The 15,229-nt window shown below is 44.8% G+C and overlaps 1 protein-coding gene across 4 annotated transcripts in view; it reads left to right on the top strand.

Annotated features, from left to right (window-relative positions):
- ALOX5 (arachidonate 5-lipoxygenase) overlaps nt 1-9,650 on the top strand; it is a 44,250-nt gene extending 34,600 nt beyond the window's left edge. For 3 of the 4 annotated variants that reach the window (XM_075423301.1, XM_075423300.1, XM_075423302.1), the window contains 4 exons: nt 1,797-1,918; nt 4,150-4,250; nt 6,841-7,011; nt 8,281-9,650. In XM_075423301.1, the coding sequence (XP_075279416.1) occupies nt 1,797-1,918; nt 4,150-4,250; nt 6,841-7,011; nt 8,281-8,460 (574 nt within the window). In that variant the 3' untranslated portion in view covers nt 8,461-9,650. Of the gene's footprint in view, nt 1-1,796; nt 1,919-3,651; nt 3,805-4,149; nt 4,251-6,840; nt 7,012-8,280 lie in introns of those variants that run through there. The other variant, XM_075423303.1, reaches the window with a different exon arrangement.
- The last annotated feature ends 5,579 nt before the right edge of the window (nt 9,651-15,229 follow it).

Here is a 15,229-nt window from a genome sequence, read left to right as displayed (position 1 = left end):
AAAAGGAAGTTATAACCTTTTCTGTGGTTGTTTTTTTGATGTAGTCTGTTTTTTGTCCCTCTTCTCTTTCCCGTGTTTTCTCTGCTGATTGAGGTATGCCTTTTCAAATACCAGATAGTATTTAGTCAACTCAATTTACTCTGACTGTTTGTGGGTGTTAACCTAGCTGGAGGAAGATGTTACACTGCCTCAGATTTGGCCGAGAGATTCTTTGTAGGTGAATTATTTGGTTTATAAATAGCATGAACAGTACCCTTTTGAGTGTGTGATATCCTGACTCATGAACCCACTGCCATGCATGTATGTAGTTGCCATGAATCTCCTATGCTCTGCAGGGCTGTCAGTCTCCACTCTTTTGCTGAAATAACTTCTATCCCCAGCATTGCTTCACATGTGGTAGATGGCCTAGACCTAAGAAAGCTGATAAGGATTTCCCTACAGAAACACTGGGGGTAACATGACAAATTTTTAAACCCCCTTCTCTAACACTCAGCTTTCTATTTCTGATCTGTGAGTAGAAATTACAACCCAAAAGGCCTCATCCACACTTCGTATACTGTTTTATATTTGCATGGAAGGAGGTCTGAAATACTACAGTTGTGTAAGAGATGGATTTCATTCTGTGTGCATTTGGCACCGGTGCCGGGTGATGGAGGCAGAGGTCATGCAGAGCATCTTTATTGCTGCATGTTACAAGTTTTTCTTCTCCTTTGGCTCCCTCTGGAAGCCAAAATTACTTAAACTCTTGATGACTGTGCAGTTGCTTATCTACCTCGGAAACAACTCTTCACTTAGTTGGCTAATAGAAACCACATTGACAGATTTGTAAAAGTATCCAAATTGAAATAAATTTATGGCTTATTAGGGGATAAATCTGCATTGGATAACAATTCTTAAGCCTATCAGTGAGCTTCCACAGTCAAGTGTTTCACCCTATGGATTGTTGTAAAAATATTTAGCAAGAGATTATAGGTACCTGCAGAGCTAACAATATCTTAGCATAGCTCAGTTAAACAGTCATTCAGTCATAAGATGAAAATCTGCAGGAGACCAGGCTTTGCTGTTTTCACTGCTTTCAGAACTATTTCTGTTATCTTAGTGTTTAAGAGCCTGTCTTTGTGAGGTGAATTAGCCTGGGAAGCTTGTATAGAAGGAGGGATTTTTGAGAAGAGGAACTGAACAGGGAGATGTCTGCTGTATGCAGTGGGTGTAGGAAAAGGTTCTAGACCTCTTCTCCCCAAGAGAAGTTTCCTGGGCCACCCCTACTTTGGAGTGTGCCACTTTGGTTTTGTGAAAAGGATGTGTGGTAGGAGGGGATGAGCTATTTGAATTATATTCAGGAACAGCTTTGCAGTATCTCACATACAGCAGCTGGTGCTGGTATCCCAGTTTGGGAGCCCCTGTTCCCAGTGTGAGACACATGTGGATGTGCCAGAGGGAGTCTGTATTAAGTGAAGGTAGGGATGTACGTGTGAGGACAGAGATCCAGTCAGGAGCAAAGCCTCAAACAAGAGAATAAAGTGCACAGGACTGTTCAGGGTATGCAGTGTGTGGTCCAGCAACTTTTTGTTGGGGGAGGAAGTGATGCTGCAGTCAGAAATTAATCAAAGTTGCTTCTTTGCATTCCCACTGCTCGTGCGAAGGAGGTAGGAGGGTACTGAGACCTGCTCTTGCCCTTCTCTTTTTCACTGTGCAGCATCTGCCTCCTCTGCAAGGTCAGTAGAAGGTCTGCAGGGAATTGCAGTCTTGCTTTCTTCTTTTCATTTTGTCTTGTTCAATTGTTCCTGTGTCTGCAGGTTTGCAGAGGATGTGATTCACCTCTACTATGAGAGCGACGAGGTGGTGTGTGAGGATGTGGAGCTGCAGGCCTTCGTCAAAGACATTTACGTCTATGGAATGAGGGGTGTGAAGGCCTCAGGTAATGTGTGATGGCTCAGCCAGGTCTGCAGCTTGTTGAGTCCCTGCTGACAGCAATGCTGCATGCACAGCATGCCTTGAACTGTTGGACACCCTCTTCTTTCTCGGCCCAAAGACGCTCAGTTTTATGGGTGAGACCCTGGATTAGGCCCTCCCCTCCCTAAGGATACAGCTCCTTTCTTTGCCACAGATTCTTACCATGAGCTCAGGCAAATTGTGTAATCTCTCTGTACACTGGGGGTTGGTCTTTTGATCTTGTCTGCTCATGCTTTAAGCATCAGGGAAGGGGCTGTCTGTATGTGCTGTTGGAACCACCAGGCAGGCTGATGGAAATCACAAGGAGCAGCAAGACCCCCTTTAATCGTCTTCTCCAAATCTTGCACCAGATAAGAACAAGTAAGAAACTCCCTAGGGATTCTTTGCATTTGTTCAGCATCTGTGTCATCATTGAACTGTGCTTCTTTCTTCAAGAGAAGTTGCTCATTATTCTTTCCAAGAAATATTTTGCTTTGTTCTGTCTTCTCTCACAGCTCTAGTCTCCCACCTGAGTTAACACTCTGCTGCCTTTCCCTGAACATGTCATTTTCTTCCACTCACATTTTGTCCAAGCAGGTTTTCAGGACTTTATACAGGTGGGTGGGGATTCTTCATACTGTCCTGACTGATTTACATCTGGAAGCACTTGTTACCTAGTGATCTGGGGCAGATGACTTTGGCATTACATACACACATGATTGTGTGTGAGATCTTCAGGCAAAACTGTGATGTTTCCACTCATTACCAGTATGCGTTGGTGTATAACAGACTCCTGGGCTCTACCTGCCTGGACGAGCAAAGGATTGGAGGACACCTAGCTGCTGCCATTTTTGTTTATCTGTCTGTCTCTTAGGAAAAGCTTAGAAATGGTCTGGTAGGCACTTCCCGCTTGATCTAAGCATCTTGATACTGACAAGTAGTGAGCCTTTCCAGGGCTACAGCTGGGGTAGGATGCTACAAGCACCACTGGTGGCAGGATTGCTGCTACAGGTGGGAAACCTGCCAGGCCTGCATTATCCCTGTCTGCACTGCTGTGACGACAAGGGCTGGGGCAGACAACAGAGTAACTTGGCTGGGTCTGTAAGGAATGAAAGGAGGATAAATGGGGGAGGCTGTTGCACCCGGGGCTCCCGTCCAGTCTCCATTCCTGCCCTGAGAGGGCTGCTCTGACTGGGAGCATGCCAAGCCTCTTTAAAGATGAACACAGTGTGCTTAGGATAGCAGGACACAGGAAGGGATGGTGCATACTCTCCTCTTTTGACTTAGTCGCTGGCCAGAGCTACCATGTGCTTCTTCCCTCTCTCAGGATGAGTTCATATCTGCATCATGTTGGTGGTGGAGATGTGAAGCAGCTGGCACAGGCAGCCTGAGCATGGTTAGCTCGCCCCAGGGTGCTGACAGATCTTTAGGTGTCCTGGGACCTGTGGTCACATTGGGCTGGGACAAGGAGTACAGCGCAGGACTCTGATATAGTAGGGGTGGGAGAGATACAGGCTTGGGGATGATTTGGTAGAAAAATATTTCCCTAGTACTGGACTACTCCCTTCTTTCTTTATGTAGCTCAATTGTATTATTCCCCTTCAAAGACAGCTTGATGCAACTATTTCTGTTCCTCATTCTGTTGTTTCTCTTTCAGAAGTTCTCATTTCCTCACTTCCCGTTTCAGCAAATAAGCACTCCCTGCACTCTTTCTCACAGTGCGCTTGATTGCTGAGGCTCGAACCTTTAAAAATACAAGCACATGGTCATTTACTCCTTGGCATGAACCTTCCTTGCTTGCACTGCAGACTGAAGAAAAAGGGAACATCTGAGCTCTGTGCCCTATGGACTCTCCAGGTTCCTTGCCGCAGGGTAGGTAGGCTTGGAGGACAGAGACACAGTATTTTTTTAAAGGTGTAATAATACTTTGCCTTTCACTTAAGGAACACCACATACTTTGCCAACAGTGGTGATGCCTCACAAGCCTGTATGAGGTAAGGCAGGATCACTCTGTTTTTATGGCTGGACACTCAAGACAGAGAAAGAGGTTGAGTAACTCCTGTTAGACCACGTAGCAAGATTCAGAAAGAGAATGCCCTGCTCTTCAGTGACTGCTGCAAGGTCCTCTAACTCATGCCTTTTGAGTAGCTGATTACTACCAGGTAACTGGGTCACTTCACAGCTGTTGTAATTAATCTTTTCTTCTTCCTCGCTTAGGGTTTCCTAAGACGATCAGGACACGAGAGAAGCTAGCAGAATATCTCACGGTAGTAATATTCACCACATCAGCCCAGCATGCAGCTGTGAATTTTGGTCAGGTAGGAATTTCTGGGAAGACTGCTCTTATTTGTGGGCTGGGAGATGCATCTACCAGGGCAAGATCTGAGAAATGTTTTTTAGTAGGTGCACAGACATTAGATTATTCTTTCTGGTCAAAATAATTGCAGAGCCATCTGCAAATCCCCATGAAGTCTATGGAAACTGAATTATTTTGGAAGCTGAGAAAGGTATTTTGAGTCCTAAGTAGGTAACAAAGCTCAGATTTAGGGGTGCTAGCTTGTATATTTTAGTTGTAATGATTTTATTATGGGGAACAATTTTTTTAAGACTTTAAATGGGTTGCTAAGACTTCTTTCAGAAATGCTGAAGGGTTCAGGTGCACAGTCTGGCTAGCATGCCTTTCAGATGCCATCTGAAATGCAATAAGTTATGTTAAGTGGCTTGGCTTTGCATTTGCGGTGAGGGCATTCACAGGTAGCTACCATGGGTTGCTGTTGTAAGCTGCCCTAATTTGGCAGCGTGCCTGTGCTGAAGCAGCATACATCCCATTTTCAGATGTGGCTTAGGGAATGTGTGCGGCACAGCTCAGTGCTGTGACTGCAGTACATGTAGCTGCATACACCATCTGTCTTCAAGCTGGTGCAGTTGGCTGTTACCAGCAGCTCATTTCCAGTAGTACAGTGATCTAGCTGGCCTAATGGAGCATTTACCAAGGGTCGTGAGTTAACTAGTTGAAAGCTGCCTTGCACGTCTGGACGACCTCCACTTCTACTTTCTGCAGCAGCACAGACAAGCCTCTAAAAGGTAAAGTCTCACTGAAGTCGGAGTCCAGATCCTCAGTGATATCTAGGCACTTAACTCCCAATGACATACACAGAAATTTGTACATCTGTGAGGATCTGGGCTTTGGTCATGCATGGTAGAGTTTTCAAAAGCACCAGTGTGCTTAATATTCCCAATGCATGGAAATGGCATTGCTGCTCATTTCTTGAATTTGCGAGCCAACTGGCAACTTGGAACTTCTTTTATGATGCTTAATGTGTCACGTACTGATAGCCTGGGTTATATCTGCCTGCCTTTACTGACATGTATCTACCCTGAAACTATAGTAACAGCCTGCCTTTCAAATGCTGTTTCTTCCAGCATCAAGGCATTTTGGAAAGCAGACTTCACAGAAGCAAATCTCTTTGTCAGGCTGTATTACATAGAGCTTCTTCAGTGAGTGGGTGGCCAGTCACTGGAACAGGCTTCCCACAGATGTGGTCATGGTGCCAAGCCTGTCGGAGTTCAAGGAGCATTTGGACGATACTCTAAGTCATATGGTTTAGTTTTAGGTCATCCTGAGAGGAGTAGGGAGTTGTACTTGATGATTCTTATGGGACCTTTCCAACTTGAGATATTCTATGATTCTGTGAGCTTTTTTTTGACACATGTTCCAGCTTCAGGCGTGAATGATCTCAGAAAAGCAGGGAGACAATCTTTCCTATGGTAATTATTCCCAGACACATCCCACATCACTCTCCATGTTGACCCTCCTGTCCACCATCCCTGGAGCAGGTCTAGAGTCAGGTGTCATATGAACCCGCACTATTCCTGTGCCACATCCGTGACCAGGGACCTCTGCGACTAATCACTTCTAACCTGTCATTACAAGTGATTGAGACATCTCCCAGCCTCCCTCAGGAAATCCTGTCTGTTCATATACCACTAAGAAACCATCTCTTAATATTGTCCAGGCTACCACGGTTTAGCAGAGAGCCTTCGGAGGATGAGAGGGGGAATTTGGCATGCAGAAGATATTCAGCCCATCAGCAAAAAGATCTTCAGCCATGGGGAAAAAATGGGACAGAGAGGGCTGAGGGTAGGAGAAGATAGCTGTACACTGTAGAGAACAGATTGAACACAGTGTAAGCATGGCATAGAGCTGACGTGGGAGTTTCCCTCAGGCAGGACAGGGGGTATGTATGAAGGTAATGAAAAAAGTGCCTAGAAGAGTTATGGTAAGTGCAGCGTCTGAGATATGGCAAAACTTGGGGTCACATCTGAGGCAAAATGAGACATCACCATCCCACAACAATGAAGCAGGCCAGAAATTATTCTGAGTTCCCAGTCTGGCAGTCACCATGGCCACATCTCCACATGCCATACTTCATGATGCACCAGCATCCTTTGCCTCTCTTAATGCCTGACCACAGTACTGGGGGCATGTTCTTAGAGAAAATTTTGCAGAAAAGAACAACTGGAGAAGAGGAGATTTTATCAGTTACAGGGTTTTTACCAGCACTCACCTCAGATTATCAGAAGAGATCTTTGTTTAACTAAATAAGTCCTTAGACTGACTACTGAGTCTGGGCTGTGTGGCACATGCCTGTGATTAGCAGAATAACTGCTCCCATTAAGGCAACCCAATTCTCTCCCTTGTGAGATCCTGAGAAAGATGGTAGGGGCTTCCTTGTCTCCCTCAGTCCTTCTCTAGAGCATCTGTCTGCCCTTTAGTATCTTCTCTTTCTGAAAGGTTCATATTACAGAAGCAAACTGCCTGGTGTCAAGACTCCTGATTTTTTTTGCAGTGTTCCTAAATATCAGCCACTGTAGCTTTTCACTGTCCTGTCTTGCTTTGTTGTGCAGTATGACTGGTGTTCCTGGATTCCCAATGCCCCACCAACAATGCGCTGCCCTCCTCCAACAGAAAAGGGAACAGTCACCATCGAACAAATTGTGGAGAGTCTGCCAGACAGAGGACGTTCTTGTTGGCATCTTGGAGCTGTCTGGGCCTTGAGCCAGTTCCAGGACAATGAAGTAAGTCAACCTCCCTTCTCTGAGTGGTGGAGATGTAGGTGAGACCACGAAGGCCATGGCAAGACCACACAGACTCATGAGATTGTAGTGCTGCTCTGAGCTTGACTGGACCATGTTTGCCTTTCTGTGGAGATGTATCTGTGGTGTGGGTTTGCCCTCGTTTTGCCAGATATAAACCAGCTCTGAGCAAGAAGTTGTATTTTTACTCTGAGGCTGTGTTTCAGCCAAAATTAAAGTTTCTAAACTTAAGTATGTCGTTGCTGAGTAAGGATGATGCTGTGGGAGGAAAAGGGCTGCAGAGGCACAGGGGTTTGCTCCAGTCCTTGCCCCAGCAGTGCTGGTGCAGAAACTACAGCACCGCTGTGTACCCATGTCCTGTGCCTTTGGAAAATCTGCCCCAGTGCCACGTGCACTGCAGTTGTGGCTTGTTGCCTGGGTGCTGTGCAGTGCAAAAAAAACAAGCCTACAAGGTGCTTTGCAAGAGTGGTCTATAGCCATTTCCTTCACGTAAAGTGAGGTTGTAGGTACTTGATTGTCTCACTCGGGGACTGTGTCCAGAGGATGTGTTTTGAAATCCTTAGAAGGAAGGTGACAGTACTTTTGAAGCTTTTTTTTGAGAAGAAAGCAGATTTCAGCTGAGAAACTAGTAGTATGGGTAGTATCATGGGAAATAGTATCATGGGAAATAGTTACCTAAAGCAGGTAATATGCCAGTATGTATATTGGCAATGTGGTATTCAGGGCACCCTTAGAGTCCAAGCTGACTAAAGCAACTGTCAGGTTGAACTTTGAGAGACTTTTTTAAGTCAACAGAGACTTCCACTGTCATTGACAGAAGCAGTTGTCTTCCTTTTTCATCCCTGGCTGTTCATTCCCCTCCCATGCTGTCCTTTTCTTTAGCAGCACAAATGTTTGAGTGGCTACACAGAGATCTGGCTTGGGAAGCTTATCTGGCTGACCACTAGCCTGACAAAAAAGTGCTCAGATTTTCAGTGGATCCGCTCCCTGCAAGTGGAGGAGGTGCCAAATAGACACCTGAACCAACATTACAGAAAGATGCAGGGATGAAAAGAAGCAGCTAGTGGTGAAGGAAGAATGGGACAGCACCTTTCATTGGCAGTGCCAGTGTAGGCTAGCTTAAATATTGATAGTACTATTTTAATAGCAGCATTTGTGAGGCTCTGGGTGTTGTTCTGCTGGATGACATAATGCTGAAACAGAATACCCTTTTCTTTCTCAAAGCATGATTTCTTGGTCTTTTTCAATTAGCTGTTTCTGGGCACATACCCAGATGAACACTTCGTGGAGAAGCCAGTGAAAGAGGCTATGGCAAAATTCCGCAAGAATCTGGATGAGATTGTCAACGCCATCACTGAGCGCAACAAGAACAAAAAGCTTCCTTACTACTATCTTTCCCCAGATCACATTCCCAACAGTGTTGCTGTTTGAGCAGATACCCAGGAGAGTTTGGGGGGGTGTAAAGCTAATGATACTTTCCTGTTACATATGTCCCTTTTCAATGAACTTTCAGAAATGGATAAAATAAGACACCCACCCTCTCCATCAGAGCTGACCCATGGTCTATTTGGACTTTAAAAACAAATTTGATTGTGACTGATCTTGCAGACAAAGTCTACTTGACAACCCTCTAGGTGAACTTTATTACAAGTTTATTTTTCTAAGATTTTTTTAAATTCATCTTAGCATCAGTATTCATGTTTCTGTTAGCTTTTTCTCTCCTGGTCAAAACAATATAATCACAGGTTCACTTACTCAATGAAAATAGTATCACGAGCAATAAGCAAGCCGTATCTTTAAAATTCTTCCTATTTTTAATAGGTGACTCTGATGATATAAAAATGTAATCTTTAAAGGTTATGCATTGTTTTTAATCTGATTAAAACAAGCGTTAAATATTTTCATTACAACTGTGAATGTCCTAATCACAATGAAGGTAGAAGCAGGATATTTTCTTCACATAGCTGATGGGTTTTTTTCACTTTCTTACCAAGTTCATGTGAAATGAGATTCCTGATTCATAGGAGATGAAAATTTTGTACCAACACAAACCTATGTATTTTCTACATAAATCTAGCAAGGTTTGTTTTAGCCTCTTCCAGCAGAGTTTGATGTCATTCATATGTACAGACAAATGTTTTGCTTAGCATAATAGCAATGAGTACAGACTTAGTGGTGCTTATGCTTGATTTGTTTCATTGCTGAAGCTACAGGGTTTTGTGTATAGTTTCTTCTGTTTTGGGGAGATGAAAAGGATACTTTGTATAATGGTAAAAGTTGTGGAGAAGGGTTAATTGACAGCTTCTAAGGGGAATCTTCAGATTTAGCCAGTTAAGTGTAATTGGCATGTTCCAGATTAGTTAGAAACAACTGAGTTTTGTCTGTTTTGTTTAGAGGTGGATAGGTCCAAGTACTTGGACTATGGTTAAACTTAAGACAGTCATTGATAAAATGAAAGCAAAAGTGAGGTTTGGGAAATTTAAGAGTAGTAGTTTTGTTAATAACAATTTTCGTTTATTTTTCCCAGCATTTGTTGCTTGTACTAACTTCGACAGCCTGCAGTGTGTTTTCTCAATAGAAAAGAAAGCTTCTTGTGCTAATAAAATAAAACTGAACAAGAACATCTATATTTTATTTCTTAACTCAGTATCTAATGCTGTATGTCTCAAAAAACTGGTATGAATAAGCACAAAGTTCTGTGTAGAGAAATGAAGCTCCTCCACTTTGAGAAATATAATTTCTCTCATTCATGTGTGATTTGGAAAAGGGTACTACTAAAATATGCGTCCTTTCTGTGTCATATGAAACACAGGCATGGAATCACAACTGATTTTATACCCTTTGCAGGAGACTGATTCCCTTTCTCTCCCCCCAGCTAAAGAGTTTCAGCAAAAATGTGGAAGGTGAGACCACTTCCTGTTATTGAGGAAGTACATTTAAGACTTGTACATCTTCTTTTTGCTGCAACCCGTAAGCAGTGATGACTGCATGAGTCAAGGCATGCAGTTGTGTAGCAACACTGGAATAGGACCGGATCGGAGACCATAACATATAAGACATAAAACAAAACAAAACAAAACAAAACAAAAAAAGAAAAAGAAAATAGGCACAACTTCAATGCAAAAGGCAAAAAATGCAACAAGCTGAAGCAATATATCCAACATGCCAGCCCTAACTCTTGTTCTTCCCCAGGGTTACAGCAAATGTCCTCTTGCCTCAGATTTCATATGATAATGATCTGCATAGTCAAGTATCTAGAAAATGAAATATGGGAAGAGAGGCTGATGGCTATTTTCTTGCATGTTCCCTCTGCTCTAGCCTGTGCACCTGGGATACAAGCAGTGTTGGTGGGAGGTTTGGGGAATTGACTATGTGGCTTTGAAGGCTGATTTTAGTAGTCTGATTCAACTCCAGGAGAGGCCGTGGAAAGAGGTAAGGAGGTTAAAAGTAACACTGGCACCAGAAAGGAAGCAAATACATGCAAATAGTAAAGTGCTTACTCTCCCAGGGTGTCTGCATATGCGTATTGCTGTCCCACTCCTTGCTCCATGTCCCACCAGTCACGATCCACCAGAAAATTGCCTTCCTGTGCCTGGGTCGTGGGTTCCTCCCCTACATCTTTAGCTATGACTTGCACAGAGGTATCTTCTAAGTCATGCTACTAAAGTACAGTGTCCATTCATAGGATCACTCCTAGATGGAAGTGAAAGCATTATCTCTCTCTGAAGTGGGTCATGCACTCAGCTTTGTGATAGATATTACTGTTTGATGTGCATCATCCCATGCCTAACGGTTTTGACAACCAATGACGTGTCTTGGCTGGATGGCTGTTGCTGCTGGGCAGTCCAAGGGAATTTAGCCTGTTTCTTCCAACTCGAGCTTCCTTGCTCTCTTTCCCAATAGCAGCGATTATCAATCGGCTGGAAGATTGAAGTGGGAGACAGCCCCTTCAGAAAGTCCTGGCAGTAACTTGGGATGTTCTGGTGTCTCAGCCCTTCCTCCTGGGTTTGGTCACAGGAGAGGGCACTCCAGCTGTAAAACACCTTTAGTACTACTGAGAAAGGAACTGGGCAGGGTTGTCCTAAAGGACTGTCACAAATACAGGACAGACCCCAATGATTTTTCCCCAGGCAGATTCAAAAAAAATCTCTCCTTAAGGAGAAAAGGAGGCCTTGAGATGGAGAGACACCATCAATCAGGGGACAGGGCAGGCATTTCCCTGCTGAAGACTCTTGACCCTTTGGGCTCATTGGTGATAGTGAGGATTTAGATCTCTGCAGCCAGCCCAGCTCTCATCACTGACCTCCCATGCTTTCCTCTTTTAGCAGTGGGAGTTTACTCCTCTAGACTCTTTTTCAGACATTCCCTCCCCCAACCGCCAAATATCCCTTGCAATAATACAATGATTCTCGCTGCCCCTGGAAACAAAGCACAGATATTTCATAGTCATCCCACATGAAGCTACCCATTATTTTTGCAGTCAATCCCCATTTTACAGATAGGGAAATTGAAGAAGACCAATGAAATGTGGGACATCAGCTCTGATTGGAGGTGCCTCCTTAGTAGAAAGATTGTTAGAAAATTGTTTACCTGCAGCATGCTAATTTTAGCCTGCTAGAGAGTAGACAACAAATTCAGGCTTGCCCACCCAGAATTACTTGCTCTGTTGCATGTAGGGCAGAGCATGGAGTAGACCCCAGAAGACCTGTTTCTGACTAGCAAGTTTTAATCAGCAACTGGCCTTTCCTGCCACAGTGGTAGCTACACGGTATCTAAGAAGTAGTTGCACACACTGAGATAGTAGCGCAAAATGCTTAGTTTGCTTTATTTGTGCTATAAACAGGAATAAATATTGCACAATTCTACATAGCTGGTAAGTTTAGAAGTTGAGTCATGGGTTTTTACAGCCAGAAGACATGGCTATGATTGCTTTAAGTTATCTCAGCATACCACAGGTCTTTGGATTTCCCTGAAACATTTCCCTCCTGAAGTTCAATACAAGGGTGCTTGATAGGAAACTATCTTTTGTAAAACATCCGCTCCTGATTTATGAAAATGCACTGCTCACACTTGTGCTTGAAAGTCACTTGTCTCACAGGTGAAAAATACACGCTGTGTTTCTAGTTCTGTGTGTGTTTAGTTTTTGCTTCTGGTAACAGGCAGCTTCTTGCAGTAGCTTTATGTGACTGAAGATCCTTTTTTGACCAGTTCCCTACTACATCCTTCCCTTTTCTTTTGGTAAATTGAGTTAATTTCCTGGAGCATTTTGCTGTAAGACTTTCTTTAAACCTCTTATCCATTCCCACTGCATCTTTATTAACACTGTGTGGACAGCATGTGGGCAGCTGACAACAACCATGATTCAGTGTCTATTTCAGTCATTATTTCATAGGTTGCAATTCCTCCTGCCTGCAACTACATGTCTGCAGTTTTTCCATAGATTTAGGTCTCTTGACATATAAAAACAAAATAACAGATTGCTTGCAACCAGCAGCCAAAGAGATCCAGAGTGGATGCAGGTCTCAGCAGCCCAGCCTTACTAGTTCCTGTTATTGGCGGACACTGGTGTGTTTCTGTGGTTTATCAGCAACCTCTTCTATCAGCTGGCTTTGACATTAAGTTTCAGTTGTGTTGCCTCCCCAAGTCTGTGATGTCTGCTAAACAGATAGGTGGTAGGAACCCATGCACCAGTGCAGGTTAGGGACTGATTTGCTGCAAAGCAGCTCTGCACAGAGGGACCTGGGTGTCCAGGTGGAAGACAAGTTAACCATGAGCCAGCAGTGTGCCCTGGTTGCCAAGAAGGCCAATGGCATCCTGAGGTGCATTAAGGAGAGTGTGGCCAGCAGGTCGAGGGAGGTTCTCCTCCCCCTCTACTCTGCCCTAGTGAGGCCCCATCTGGAGTGCTGAGTGCAGTTCTGGGCTCCCCAGTTCAAGAAAGATGAGGAGTTACTAGAGAGAGTCCAGTGGAAGACTATGAAGATGATGAGGGGACTGGAGCATCTCTCCTATGATGCAAGGCTGAGGGAGCTGGCCTTGTTTAGCCTGAAGAAGAGAAGCCTGAGAGGGGAATTTATAAATGCTTATAAATATCTTAAGGGTGAGTGTCAAGAGGATGGAGCCAGACTTTTCAGTGATGCCCAGAATCAAGGGAAGATGAGGGCCAGCAACATTTTTCAGTGTTAGCGCTTTTTGTATGGGAGCTATTTCTGGATGTTTCCCATATTGAAGAAGGGCTCTGACAGGCATCCAGCAGAGACCCAGCTAATATGTTGGAACTTTGAGGGTATAAGTCAAGCACCAAGCTCCAGTCTTTGTGGGCCTGTGAAGGCAGAATCAAGGGGAGATGAGGGCAGCGACAGGTTTCAATATTAGCACTTTATTGTGTGAGAGCTATGTCTGGATCTTTGCAATATTGGAGCTGTGTTCTGGCAGGCCTCTGGGAGAGACACAGATCGTCTGTTTGAACTTTGAGGTGGCAAGGTAAGCACAGGGCGACAGTCTTTATTGGTCTCTAATGCAGTGCCAAGGAAAGATGAGGGCCAGAAAAAGCTTTTAATGCTATCACTGTTTGTTTGGGAGCTAACTGAACATTTGGGCTTGAACAGGCATCTGGGAGAGCCCCAACACATATACTGAAACTTTGAGGAGGCAAGGCAATACCAGAGCCCCAGTCATTGTGGGCCTTCAGAAAGCGGGATCAGGGGAAGATGAGGGCTAGGCAACAGCTTTCAGTGCTAGCACGTTCTGCGTAGGAGCTATTTCTGGAAATTTTCAATACTGGAGCTGGCCTCCGGCAGGCATCCAGGAGAGACAAAGATTGTATGTCGGAACTTTGAGGTGGCAAGGCAATACCAGAGGCCCAGTCTTTGTGGGCCTGTGAAAGCAGAATCCAGTGGAGATGAAGGCCAGCAAGGGCTTTCACTGCTAGCACCTTCTGTGTGGGATCTATCTCTGGACATTTGCAATATTGGAGCTGGGCTCAAGTAGGCTTCCGGGTGATACCGAGATGGTATGTCGGAATTAAAATGGGGCAAGGCAAGTTCCACGCCACACTCTTTGCAGGTCTCTTACTGCAGTGCCAAGGGAAGAAGAGATCCAGCAACACCTTTCAATGGTAGCACCTTCTTTGTGGGAGGTATCTCTGGACATTTGCAATATTGGAGCTGGGCTCTGGTAGGCGTCCCTCAGAGGCCCATCTCGTATGTTGGAACTGTGAGGGTGTAGTGAAGCACTGAGCCCCAGTCTTTGTGGGTCTGTGAAAGCAGAATTAAGGGGAGATGAAGGCCAGCAACAGCTTCCAATGTGAGCATATTCTTTGTGAGAACTATGTGTGGATTTTAGCAATATTCAAGCTGGGCTCAGGTAGGCTTCCAGGAGAGATAAAAATCATGTGTTGGAAATTTGAGGTGGCAAGGCAAGCACAGGGCCCCAGTCTTTGTTGTGGCATATGGCGGCGCAGACTCAGCTTGTAGTTCAAGTGAGACAAAGTTAATTTTACAAGTAGTGCTTTATACATCTTTACCCAGACATTAGTTCCCTGGGAACTTTCTATCCCGATCAGCCAGCTATTTGCACGAGGTGCTCCATTCTACTTCTGTCCAATCCTTACTCATATCACATGCCAGGTCAGCCGATGAGGTTGCTGATCACGTGCTGTCCGTGCGCTGACTGACAGTACACAACCGCTGTTTTTTAACGCCTTATCATGTAGTCGTACAACTTCCAATGGCACCGCATTCACAGACCAAGAGTGACTGGGACTCTGCGCTTGCCTTGCCACCTCAAGCTTCAAACATAGCATCTGGGTCTCTGCGGGACGCTTGACCCAGACCTGTCCCAAAAGTGTGAACGTCTTCCAGATAGCTCTCACACAGAAGGGGCTAGCCAGGAAAGCTGTTGCTCAGCCTTGTGTGACCATGGCACGGCTTGCACAAGCCCACACAGTCTGGGGCTTCTTGCTTGCCTTACCACATCAAGATTCCAACATATCATCTGGGTGTCTGCCTGAAGCCTGCCACAGCACTGACCTGAAAGTGGAAACATCTCCATATAGCCACTACATAGGAGGGGCTGTCGCATTAAAAGAGGGGTAAGGGGAGTCTGTTAAGCGGCAAAAGGAGAGCCCTCCTGTTGAGTCACGAGGTTCAGAGCAGACCCCCTTGCTTTCTAAACTTTCTCTCAGAGGACAGTCTAGATGCGG

Source organism: Opisthocomus hoazin, chromosome 6, assembly GCF_030867145.1.
Source record: "Opisthocomus hoazin isolate bOpiHoa1 chromosome 6, bOpiHoa1.hap1, whole genome shotgun sequence".
In the NCBI taxonomy this organism is placed as follows: domain Eukaryota; kingdom Metazoa; phylum Chordata; class Aves; order Opisthocomiformes; family Opisthocomidae; genus Opisthocomus; species Opisthocomus hoazin.
This window is presented reverse-complemented; position numbering and strand designations above follow the sequence as displayed.